The sequence below is a fragment of the Octopus bimaculoides genome, chromosome 1, assembly GCF_046866305.1.
Source record: "Octopus bimaculoides isolate indiv1 chromosome 1, ASM4686630v1, whole genome shotgun sequence".
In the NCBI taxonomy this organism is placed as follows: Eukaryota; Metazoa; Mollusca; class Cephalopoda; order Octopoda; family Octopodidae; genus Octopus; species Octopus bimaculoides.
The window spans coordinates 41,957,778-41,970,589 of NC_142928.1; the positions used below are offsets into that span (position 1 = coordinate 41,957,778).

The following is a 12,812-nucleotide window of genomic DNA, read 5'->3' on the forward strand; positions in this document are numbered from 1 at the left end:
AGCCAAGTTTACTTTGTAACAAGGGTATATTTTGGTTGGTTGATAGAACAACAGAAGCCTTTGTGAAATTCCAAATCCAAAATATTTATTATTATCAAAAATGTCATTTCAATGACCAACAGAAAAACAATATTTAAGCCAAATGAATCAGATTGTGCATGTTGATGACAGATGTGTGTGTCAGTAATGATAGTAGGAATGAGTGGCATAAATTCTTGCAGCAAGTTGGCTTGAGCCGTGTCTTGACAATTGACTAGCTACGAGGTGCACCATCTATATATAGTCAATATCTGTCAAAGAAAAGTCACCAAAGGCAAAATCATTAATGAGATTTTTATGTATTGTTTATCCAAAATATACTGGAAATCTGATAGAATCTGTAGATTCTGTTTTTTTTTCCACTGGTCAAACTAGCCTTTGATAAAAACAAGTTCTTAATCTGTTTATCAAAATGCAAATAAGTTAGTCTGACTTCAATCGTCTTATTACCTCTGCCAAGGAAGGAGGTTATGTTTTCATCAGCGTTGGTTTGTCCGTCTGTGTGCAAAGATGACCCGAAACTTGCAGGAAAAGTTGGTAATGACACAAGGAAGTGATCTGGGGATTTTTATGGATTCTTGAAGGATTTTTCATGTTATATTTACTTTACGGTCTTTGATTATCTCCCTTGAAAACATGTTCATCATCGTTTCTCAATTCGTAATTTTACTTGCGTATCTATCTTGAAATGAGTTGCTTGGTGGAGGATGACATGACAAGCCTTGACTATTGGGATCGACTCAAAAAGCTCAGGCTTTGTTTCCTCCACCGCCGCTGTGAACTCTATATCATCTTTATGATGTGGAAAATATTCCATCAACATTACCCCTCTTTAAAATTCATCCGAGGCTTAGCCCCCGTGCCATCCGTCCACTACAGAAATGTTTGTGTCGTATCACAACACTATGACAGAAGTATTTCACCTCAATTGGCCCTGCTCTCTTCAACCTCATGCTAGGCACACATAAAGGAGGAAAGTGACTTCACGGCATTCAAATGATCCCTAGATGATTACCCCCAACAAATACCAGATAAACCACCCACACCGAGATATGTCTCTGAAAACAATAACCCTCTGCTTGAATGGGCTGACTGTGTATCTCTTCCTGGCAGTGCTATTAAATTAGACATGGCCTGAGTCAACTTCGGCCGAAACTTATCAAAGAAATCTAATCTATGCTGTAACCTTTCAATCACAGCATGACAATGTGGGTAGAGGTTGATATCTTAACATTTCTGATGGTCTTAAGTATAAAAAAAATTATTAAAGATTTATATAGAACTACATTCAGAGTATGTCTATATGCTATTGTGTTTAGACTTGATTTCTATCCTCAAACTGTTCCGTTTTGTAGATGCAATTTTCTTTATTTTAACAAAGCACTCCGAAATTAGAAAAATCAAAAATCTGCAACAATCTCAGTCCCGTGAGTATCGGATAATGGATTTTCAACTGTGTAAAGAAATTGATTGTGGTGATTGTAGTTTTGACTTTTGCAGGCATTGGTTTGGGAAATTGGGCGATTTTCAGCATGCATGTATATGAGTGCATAATGGGAGGCAAGGTTCACGATATCGGCTGAATATCGCCTTCTCCCATAAATTTTTGTTCTTTGCGTTGTTTCAGGCTCCAGCAGGCGAGGAAAGAAGTCTTAAGTAAAATGCAAATTCTCAACCAGTCTTATTTACAAGTTACACAGAAGGTGAAGTGTGTTGCTCTCAGTATGCCATCTCAAGCTGTGTGCATTCGTTGTATCTTCATTAATGCAGGCCCATTACCTCTGGAGATATGACATGCAGACAGGACTAGCCTGGAGACCCAGCCAGTGAAGTGTGTTCAGCAAGTGCTTGCGGTGAAGAAGAGAGATAATCTATTTGCTGGGCCCTTATATTCAGTTTGCCATCATGAGCCTTGTGATCTCGCGCATGGCAAATGGATGCAGGTGAGGTGTTGCTCCAGTCTTGGAGATGGCAATGGCTGCCGTGAGCTCTCATCCAATATGGCGCTGACTGCTTGTGCCGCTACAGGTGGAAATGAGCTGCTTGGCGCAGGTCTGCGCTCTCCGAGTGCTTTTCTAGTCTATTGTTTTGTTCTTTTTTACATCTGAACAAAATAATTTGGGGTTGATTCTTAAGTAGTGACTTGGTGTTTGGGACTCAGCCAATATTACTGCTACAGAACTCTGCTGTCAAGTGGAATGACTGGAAGCAGCAAATTAAATGAAATGAGAAAAGTGCAGTAAGCGTAGATTTAAAGTGTGTTCAGGTATGTGCATTAGAATTGGTGAATACAGGAATAGGAGTGCTGGTTAGATTGCATAGATGACAAGTAGGTGATCTCACAAAAAAGAGTATTAACAGATGCTTTCCATGCATATTGCAGTACTGTTTTACATGTGAAATACTGTAAAAGCTTGAGGTGTGAAAACTTGCATAGCCAGGAGTGTGAAAAATATGCAAGAGAAACCAAACATATGGTTGAATATTAGGGTACTTAAACATATAAGGAAGCAAAATATGATAGACTTGAGAATATATGTATTTACGTGGGTCAGTTGTGTGTAGCCAACATATACTAGGTGCCTGAATTTCTGTTAAATGAATGTAAATTTATCCATGTTGGTGAGTATGCAATGTATACATGTTCAGATATATGTGTGTGAGAGCAGAAAAAAAGGTGATATCACATAGCAGTATGCAAATATTATCTTGAAAGTAACACACTTTTTAAAAACTACTATACTGCACATAGTAAGCAGCCAGTGCACTCACTGATCTGATCTTATGCTTGTCAGTGGAGCAGATGTGAAAACATCAGAGTAAGAACGTGCTGATGCAGTTGGAACAGGTGGTAGGGTTGATTTAGAGTGAGCCTTCTTTAGGCAATTTGTGTGAATTGGTTTTCTCAAAGGCCTGAAGCCATCCCTCTATGATATACCACAGCAGAAATAATAGCTAAAGCTCTACTTCCTCATTGACTTACATGTTTTCACACACCTACTACAATTACAACAAATTACATCAGTTTCAGTTCAGCCTTATCCCAGAATTGCCGTGCCTCTAAGGTTGTAAATGATCTTCCTCAACTGCTTACTATCCTACAATCAATAGTATGGTTGAACGATTCATCACCTGTGTAACTACATGTCACGTTTGCCATCAGTTGCTTTGTGTTCTCAGAATATCACCACTTATTTTTCACCTGATATTAAACAATGGACACTTTTTTGTGCAAAACAAAACTATTCAACCTCCATATTCACGACCCTCCAAAGTCCTCAGCAAAATATTAACATCCATTGTCCTGGATATTCTTTTCTACTCTAGGCACTAGGCCCGAAATTTTTTTTTTTTTTTGTGGGGGTGGCAGTCAATTACATCGATCTCAGTATGTAACTGGTACTTAATATATCGACCCCGAAAGGATGAAAGGCAAAGTCGACCTTGGCGGAATTTGAACTCAGAACGTAGACAGACGAAATACAGTTAAGCATTTCGCCCAGCACGCATATTTTTGTCCTGGATATTAACAGCAGAAAAGGCTTCGTGCCCTCAGAGAGAAATACATCAAGGCGATGTGATGTATTTCCCTCAGTGAGTGATGGCTAGGTTTGGAATGCGAAGCATATGTGAGAGGTTTGTAATTAGTGTAGGTAGAAAACACAAACCTCTAGCATGCACTGGAAATGTTTCATACTGAGGTATACCACTAGCAATTCTTGATTAAAAGTACTGTTTCATTTCAACCAGTTTAAGTTGCTTTGAGAAAGAAGAAAGCAGGTGCAAAGTACTATCAATGCTCTGCTGAAGAATGCCATCAGCATCAGCATCTGAGTGGTGCATCAGTCCTCAAAAGAATCAACATGGTGACATCAACTAAGAACATAAAGTGATAATAAAAATTGATCAGGCTGAAAAACTCTCATTGTTTTCTGAATGAAGTATGAGTGGGAAAACCTTGCAAATCAAATGACTACAAAGTTCCCTAGATAGCTTAATTTAAAGTTTATTGTCTTTGTAGAAAAACTCTAGATTTTCAACTATACTTTTAGTCTTTATGTCATTACATGGATTGTTTGCTATATATTGCAATGACTATACTGTTGAGGCTATAGAGTATCACCTATTACACCCATGAGACAGTTATAATAGTAAAAATTTACCATATTCATTTTTGTCCTAAAATGAATGATATGCACTCATTATATTTATCAAATAAAATAATTGATATAAATGATTTTAAAAGAGGTGAAAGAAGATTTCTATAAAGCGAAAATCAAAGTTGTGTTCGGTTATTCGTAGATTAGTGAAATGAAAAGGAATTGATTACAACCATACATTACAGACAATTGTTTTTACTACATTGAAATTCCATTTTACTCAATTATTACACCGTACTTAATTACATAAATATTCCACATTAAGATACAAATCCCAAACCGAAGAAAACAATCATGAGCGAATAAAAAAAAAAGAAAGAAGAATATCAATTCAATCGGTTACAGTACACAAGGATCAACCCAACCTATTTTGGGGAATTTGTTTCGTACAGCACCGTTTAAAAGGGAAATCACTTACGATTTCCTCATATAAAAACATAACGTGAATTTGTGTAGACGAAGTTTCTGTCATGAAATTATTTCTTCGCTGAAATACATTGAAACTGGACTATGGATTCCAAAGTCAACGATCCGTCTTTTAACCCATCTGAGTTGACAGTAAATAGACCGAAACTGACTGAAGATGACGAAGCACTTCTTAGGATGCAAGAAATGTTTCTTTCTTCTAAACATAATCCAGCGGCTACAGTGGTTAAAAATTCTAAGTCGCACAAGCCTGATATTCAAAACAAACAGGCTCCATTTAAAAGAGATGTCGTTGATATGCAACAACCTTTTACATCAGATTCGACACAAACATCAGTTCCAGCAAAGAAAAAATCTAGGTTTCAAGAACAGAAGAAAAACAGGTAATATCGGTTTTCAGAAATGCTTTTTAGTATGGAATAACGAAGCCCAGTGAGGGTTATTTGTTATGTGTATGTATATATATATATATATATATATATATATATATATATATATATATATATATAGGTAATCTTCAAGTTTAGGGGGATAAAAAAAAAAAAAATATTCAAGGGAAATAACTGAACGACTTACCAGTATTATCCGTTTTCTTCTAGCTGTTTATAAATAAATCACATCCTAATCCTAACCCTAACCCTAACGTCAATCAAATCACGTTTGTGATTTATTTATAAACAGAGATGTACGGAGAATACTGGTAAGACGTTCAGTTACTTCCCTTGAATATTTTTATTTATTTTTTTTATCCCCCTAAACTTGAAGATTACCGTATATAGGTATATGATAGGATTCTCCATGTTTCTCCATTCTCCACTTAATATATATATATATATATATATATATATATATATATATGTATATAGTGGCTGTGTGGTAAGTAGCTTGCTTACCAACCACATGGTTCCGGGTTCAGTCCCACTGCGTGGCATCTTGGGCAAGTGTCTTCTACTATAGCCTCGGGCCGACCAAAGCCTTGTGAGTGGATTTGGTAGAAGGAAACTGAAAGAAGCCTGTCGTATATATGTATATATATATATATGTTTGTGTGTCTGTGTTTGTCCCCCTAGCATTGCTTGATAACCGATGCTGGTGTGTTTATGTCCCCGTCACTTAGCGGTTCGGCAAAATAGACCGATAGAATAAGTACTAGGCTTACAAAGAATAAGTCCCGGGTTCGATTTGCTCGACTAAAGGTGGTGCTCCAGCATGGCCGCAATCAAATGACTGAAACAAGTAAAAGAGTATATATATGTATATAATACAAATGATATATGAGCATATGCATGTATACATACATATATGTACATACCTACATCTACATGTATATATAGATGCATATCCGGGTACAGGACGTCAAAAAAGGAACGGGAACATAAAGCACAAAAACGGACTTTTTTTACGGACAATAGAACGAACACATAGGAAAACAGACGAACCACTTATGGAACTTTTCCTTCATCAGCTGCCTCTATTCTAAACTAGGCGTTTCGAAGATGAAGCAGAACGCGCTCTTAGATCTCACTCACCCCAACAAGTCTTTGCAAGCTGAGTTTAGTTTTCCAATGAAGGAAGGTTGGCATGGGTGCCAGTCGTTGAATTTGGTTCAATTTTGATTTCGATTTCGATTTCACTTGCCTCAACAGGTCTTCACAAGCACGGTTTTGTATCCAAAGAAGGAAAAGTACGCATAAGTGGGCTGGCTACACCCCTGGTAAAGGCCTTGGATAGAGGTCTCACTTGGCTTGCCGGGTCTTCTCACGCACAGCATATTTCCAAAGGTCTCAGTCAGAAGTCATTGCCTCGGTGAGGCCCAATGTCCGAAGGTCGTGCCACACCACCTCATCCCAAGTCTTCCTGGACCTACCTCTTCCACAGGTTCCTTCAACTGTTAGGGTGTGGCACTTTTTCACACAGCTATCCTCATCCATTCTCGCCACATGACCATACCAGCGCAATCCTATCTCTTGCACACCACAACTGATGTTTCTTAGGTTCAACTTTTCTCTCAAGGTACTTACACTCTGTCTAGTATGCACACTGACATTACACATCCATCGGAGCATACTGGCTTCATTCCTTGCGAGCCTACACATGTCCTCAGCAGTCATGGTCCATGTTTCACTGCCATGTAGCATGGCTGTTCGTACACATGCGTCATACATACTGCCTTTTACTCTGAGTGTGACGCCCCCTTGTCACCAGCAGAGGTAAGAACTCTCTGAACTTTGCCCAGGCTATTCTTATTCTAGCAGCTACACTTTCAGCACACCCTCCCCCACTACTAACTTGGTCACCTAGATAGTGGAAGCTATCAACTAAGTCTAGTTTTTCTCCCTGGAATGTAGTCAAAGTTGTTTTCTGCACATTTTCAGTGTTTATTGCTCCTGAACATCTGCCACATACAAAAACTAACTTCCTAGTTAATCTTCCTTTGATATTGCTGCACCTCTTATGTGTCCATAGCTTGCAATGGGTACATCTTATAGAGTTTCTACCTACGCCTTTTCTACAGATCGAGCAGGGCCATCTACCTGAAGGGGTTTGTGTTTTGTCTACCTTCCTACTTATTAGGACTTTGGTTTTAGCTAGGTTGACTCTAAGGCCCTTCGATTCTAGTCCTTGCTTCCACACCTGAAACTTCTCTCTCTCTCTCTCTCTCTCTCTCTCTCTCTCTCTCTATATATATATATATATATATATATATATATATATATATATATATATATTGTGTGTGTCTGTGTTTGTCCCCCCAACCTTGCTTGACAACTGATGGTGGTGTGTTTACGTCCCCGTAACTTAGCAGTTCGGCAAAAGAGACCGATAGAATAAGCACTAGGCTTACAAAGAATAAGTCCTGGGATCGATTTGCTCTACTAAAGGCGTGGCCTCAGTCAAATGACTGAAACAAGTAAAAGAGTAAAGAATATATATATATATATATAGTATGTATATATATATGTTCTTTTCATTGGTACTTTGATATAAGATTCTCATGGAAAAACATCCTGCACATCAATTAAATCAGAACTAATCCCTCTTATCAGAACTAATCCCAATTTTTGTATGTGTTGATGAGGCATGATTAACATCTTGTATTTTTTCTTACTGTTTCATTTTTGTCTGGGACAAGTAATGCTGATAAAGACTATCCACTAATTGGATAGTTGTGATTGTTTGTATCCTTCATATCTTAGGAAAGAAATATTCAGGAGTATAATTTTGTTCTTGCTATACATTGAATCCTACTCTGTTCCCTCTGAGAGAGTTAATTAACTACTTCCTTATATCAGTATAGTATCTTTAAATAATTAAAAGAAAAAATAATCTCCCAATAATATAGGTTAAATAATACAGTAATTTATTTTGTATTTTTTAGCTTTACTAATGATACCAAACCAAATCAGGCCACTGTTACTGGAGATACCAACTTGGATAAAGGTAGTGTTGCTAGAGTATTGAGCAGCATCATTGAAAGAGATACTAAACATTATGTTAGCTATGACAAACCGTTTTCCCTTGATGGATTTCCAAAAGCTCCAAGTCTTCAGATTGGAAAGAAATTTGATTCTACTTCAGCACCACAAGCGAAGAAAAAAAGTTTATTTGCTCAGCAGTTTGCACAACAGCCATGCAGTGATTTCAGTATCTCTAATAAACCTATCTATGGAACAGCTTCCACCAAGTGTAATCTAGAATCTAGTTATACCTCTCATCAGAGCATTGTTACTGGTTTTGGATTAAGTGCCAGCAATGCTGAGAAGGAGGCAAAGGCAATTCATGCAGAAAATGTAAATAAGCTTTCTGGTATGACAGAAAAAGAGATTTTGATGGAACGGCAAAAGCTTCTTTCTATGTTAGATCCAAGTTTGATTAACTTCTTAAAAACTAGAAAATCTGAAAATCTTGATTCTGAGACTACTTCCACATCCATTGAGAATAAAGATGATTCAGATAAATCTGAATTGAAACTTGTGCACAAATTAAGTAAAGACGAACTTCCTGTGAAACCTGACAGCCAACTTGTACATATGGACAATGTTGAATATGAAAAATTGGCTTGGATGAAGGATTTACCTCCTGTTAATGCCCGTAGTACAAAAGGGAAACCAGCTCGGTTTGACTTTCAAGGTTTTATTATTCCTGAAGATGCTGAGATACCTGTTGATTTAGGTCTTCATCACCATGGAGAAGAAGCAGAACGTGCTGGTTACACTCTTGATGAACTTTTTCATCTTTGTCGTAGTCTTAACTCACAACAACGTACATTTGCTTTAAAAACATTAGGTTGCATCATTACTAATGCAAAAAGTGGCATGTTTGAGGAAAGTATTGAAGGTGCTATCATTCCTTCTGTTATTAATGCAGGAATAGTATTCCTTCTCAGGTGGGCTCTTGATGATAAAATCACAACTGTCCTCATTTCTGCAGTCTTTTGTCTCCATGCTCTTTTGACCAATAGTGCAGATGAAAACAGTTTGCAGTTTACATTCTGTTGGTATAGAGGAAGGGAGGTGGCTGCTCACCAAGTTGCTGAAGAAACCTCTAATGCAGCAAAGGAAAAGTTAGATTTTCTTGAAACAGTAGAAGTAACAGATGCTGATGAAGTACAAGCAGATGTTGTGAGGGCTCTTGTCAATCGTATGAATTTGCTCCCTCGTCTGCGTTTTCTGCTTGAAGTTTGGGATATTTCTCCAGAGTCCATCAAGTGTATTCTAGAAATTTTATCTAGAATTTCTCATCATTCAAAACAAGACGCATATAATGTTTATAAATGTCCAAGACTGATGGAATTCATTTTTAAAGAGCTTTTACCTTCAGTTTGCTCTACTGATGATAAAACTGTTTCCTCAATTATTAGCACTCTAAAGCTAATAAAAGTTCTCTGTCAAGCTGGGAGAAGCATGGCAACTGATATTGTTACTAAATATAAGCTTATGGACAAATTGCTGTTGTACATTGCCCCACAGCCTTCTGAAATGAATCTTTCAGAGAATGTAGCAGATGAATTACAAACTGTGTGTTATAATATATGGCAAGTGTGTCTTTCTTATGGACTCACTGGACATTATTATTCTGAGTTTTATCCACAACTAGTAACCAATATTCATATTATTTTAGCACAATATCATAATACAACAAATACTCCATTTCTGCGAGAATCTGCAATTTTAGGTGTTTTGGAATCTGCTGTACAACTAGCTGGGGCTCATTCTAGATATCACCAAAAATTAGCTGCATGTAAAAGGCAGAAAGATTCACAAGAGCCTTATAAAATTGAAAGTTTAATAGTTCCTAGTCTTCACTGGACTCAAGTCTTGAGTTTGATTGATACACTGGAAATTTTGTTTCAATCTTTATTACAGAATATTTCTGAAAAGTATCATTTAAAAAAATTCTCTCTCAATTTAGCAACTTCTGTCATCAATTTTGTAGCATCTTTTTATGAAATATGTCCTCAACAATCTGATTCTAATGTCACTAATATTCTCACCCACTTAGAACAGCTATGCAATTCTGTAATTTTCCCACTTTGGTCAACATTAGGTTTCCGGAGTATCATTGCATCTCTTTCTTCTCATTCTAATATATTGAATCATCAGATATTGTTGAAGACAAAGCAGCCTAAAAATTTACTTGACTTGGGATGTCAGAATCTTATTGATGATTCCAAAACATTACCAATTCTTGTCATTAGTACTCCTTTTGGTTTTGTCACAGCATTATTTCGCCTTTTCAGTGTCATTGGTTCTCTTCACAAAGGTTTGGCTGACAAATTTTCTGGTTTAATTGTCAATGATCCTGATATAAGAAGTTATATGACAGCTGTTGTTAAGACAAAACCTACTGCCACTACATTCCAGCACAATTATTTTACCAGATTTGAAAACCACTGTCAATATTTTCTGCTGAGGACAATTTCAATGTCAACCTTCAATGAAGTTGACACACCATACTTTTTATTGTGTCATCAACTTTCCCTGCTCTTACTTACCAGGTTACATGATGGAGATGAACACTTTGCTCATGATCTTCTATCATCATTGATTTTTAATAGAAACTTTATAGCATTAGGTTCTGATGTGGATTCTTCTACTCACCAGTTGTCTTGTTTAAGTATATCTGACGGCAGTGGTATGGTATGTTCTAACAGCCAGTTAACTGAAGACATCAAATTCAAACTTTTGCAGCACAGCATCTCATCTTTAAAGGACATCCGTGCTAATTATTTGTCCTCATTTTCTCAAAAGGAGTCTGCTGTGTTGCATTCAAAAGCTCAGTGTTTTGCATATGTGGAAGAAATTCACAGTTTTCTTGTAGGTAAATTAGGAGAAACCTTATTACCCCGTGACTGGATATTTATGCCCCTTGTTCATCAATACAGTCTTTCTAATTCCTTACCAGAAAATGAACACGAACAATGTAGTCCACAGCAAATTAATAAAATTACACATGCTTTAAAGTTCATATACTTGCTTGAGACACAGCGACCGTCTATCATGGATGGTTTATCAGCTTCTCTTAAAATATCACGACTGATGTGTGTCTATCTTACAGATAACAATATTTTTCTTGAACCTGTTGTCCGTTCCTATTTGGCTGGTTTGATGCGAATTTACAGCAAAGAAAATATATTGGACAGTATGAACTTTGATGAGTCAATCCCTGGTCTTTATTCATTTTATGACTTTTTCATTGAATTTCTTAAGCAGTACACATCTGTATCATTTGGTGACTTTGTTTTTGGGAGCTACCTGCTCCTTCCATTGCAACAAATGCACAATGTCTTCTTGCGTAAAGCTATTTGGGAAGAGAACAGCACTGTGCTGCGCACACTGAGAGTCTCAATACAAGACCATCTTATACCAATTCATCGATACCTTGTTCCTGAAGAAACAAATCCTGAACTTTTGAAACTGTTAATTTTGGCTCTCTTAAGAGAGTCAGTCTCAGAAAAGTGGTGCCCAGTGTTATATCTTATTACTGTACATCACTGTAATAGATTCATGTTCCGGCAAGATGGATATGAAGATAATCTGAGGCAGTTTATGTTTAGTCATGTTCTGAAATGCAGCAATAGTCAACTGAAAGAACATCTGTTACATTATAAAATGTATAATGCAACTTCAAATCATCATATTGAACTTTATCAAAATCTGCCACATAATCGTAAGTCTCTCTTAGAAAAATACTGTTGAGTTGTTGTTTAGCCCCAGGTCTACTTTAATCCAGTGGACCTATGATTTACTGATAATAAATTTGTTACATTAAAAAAAATTTGTAACTAGAGTTTGAATACAATAAACAGAACAATTTTTTGTGAAGTTATGAAGTATTTTATTATGAAAAATAAACATCAAAATATTTTTATTATGAAAAATAAACATCAAAATATTTTTATTATGAAAATTAACATTTTTATTCATCATTTTGCCAAAAAGTAATCCCTTTGTGCTTAACCCTTTTATTACCAACCTGCCTGAGACTGCCCCTAGTTCTAGGATACAAACATCCAGTTTTAAAATGGTCTAAATTAAAATCTTCCATCAAAATTTCATGCTAACTTAAGTTCCAAGCATCAGCTTAATAATTACAAAAGTATTTTATTAAATTCCTAATTATTTAAAAAATTAACTGAAACCAAGGGAGTATATTTCAGCAGAAATATAGTAATGAAATGGTTATGAAATCATTTTGAAAAATCAAAATCTTCAATTAATGACCATTAAATCATTTAAATGTTGATGTCTAAATCTTGATTAACTCAACTGTCACTAGTAACCATGCAAACTAACCAGAGGGAGGGCTATACTTGATGAAATGGAGTTGGTGATATACTAGTTTTACAGTACCTATTCTTAATAGCAAGTGTAGACCACTTCTGGCCCACTTAACCTTTTTGCATTTAAACCAGCCATATCTGGTGAACATCGTCTCCCTGTTTTATGTTCAAAGTGGCCAGATCCTGCCTCTTACATCTACCTTATGATATTCTAAAAATAAACAGTAACGTAGCAGTTCAGCAAAAGAGACCGATAGAATAAGTACTAGGCTTACAAAGAATAAGTCCTGGGGTCAATTTGCTTGACTAAAGGTGGTGCTCCAACATGGCCACAGTCAAATGACTGAAACAAGTAAAAGAGTAAAAGAGTCACATCATTGAAATTTTGAAACTATGAGATAATG

The 12,812-nt window shown here is 36.5% G+C and overlaps 1 protein-coding gene across 1 annotated transcript; it reads left to right on the forward strand.

Moving 5' to 3' along the window:
• Window positions 1-4,611: 4,611 nt before the first annotated feature.
• On the forward strand, window positions 4,612-12,035 carry LOC106869144 (RNA polymerase II-associated protein 1). Its single transcript, XM_014914724.2, has 2 exons — window positions 4,612-5,008; window positions 8,005-12,035. The coding sequence occupies exons 1-2, from the start codon at window positions 4,710-4,712 to the stop codon at window positions 11,822-11,824; spliced, it is 4,119 nt and encodes a 1,372-aa protein (XP_014770210.2). The 5' UTR covers window positions 4,612-4,709; the 3' UTR covers window positions 11,825-12,035.
• The last annotated feature ends 777 nt before the right edge of the window (window positions 12,036-12,812 follow it).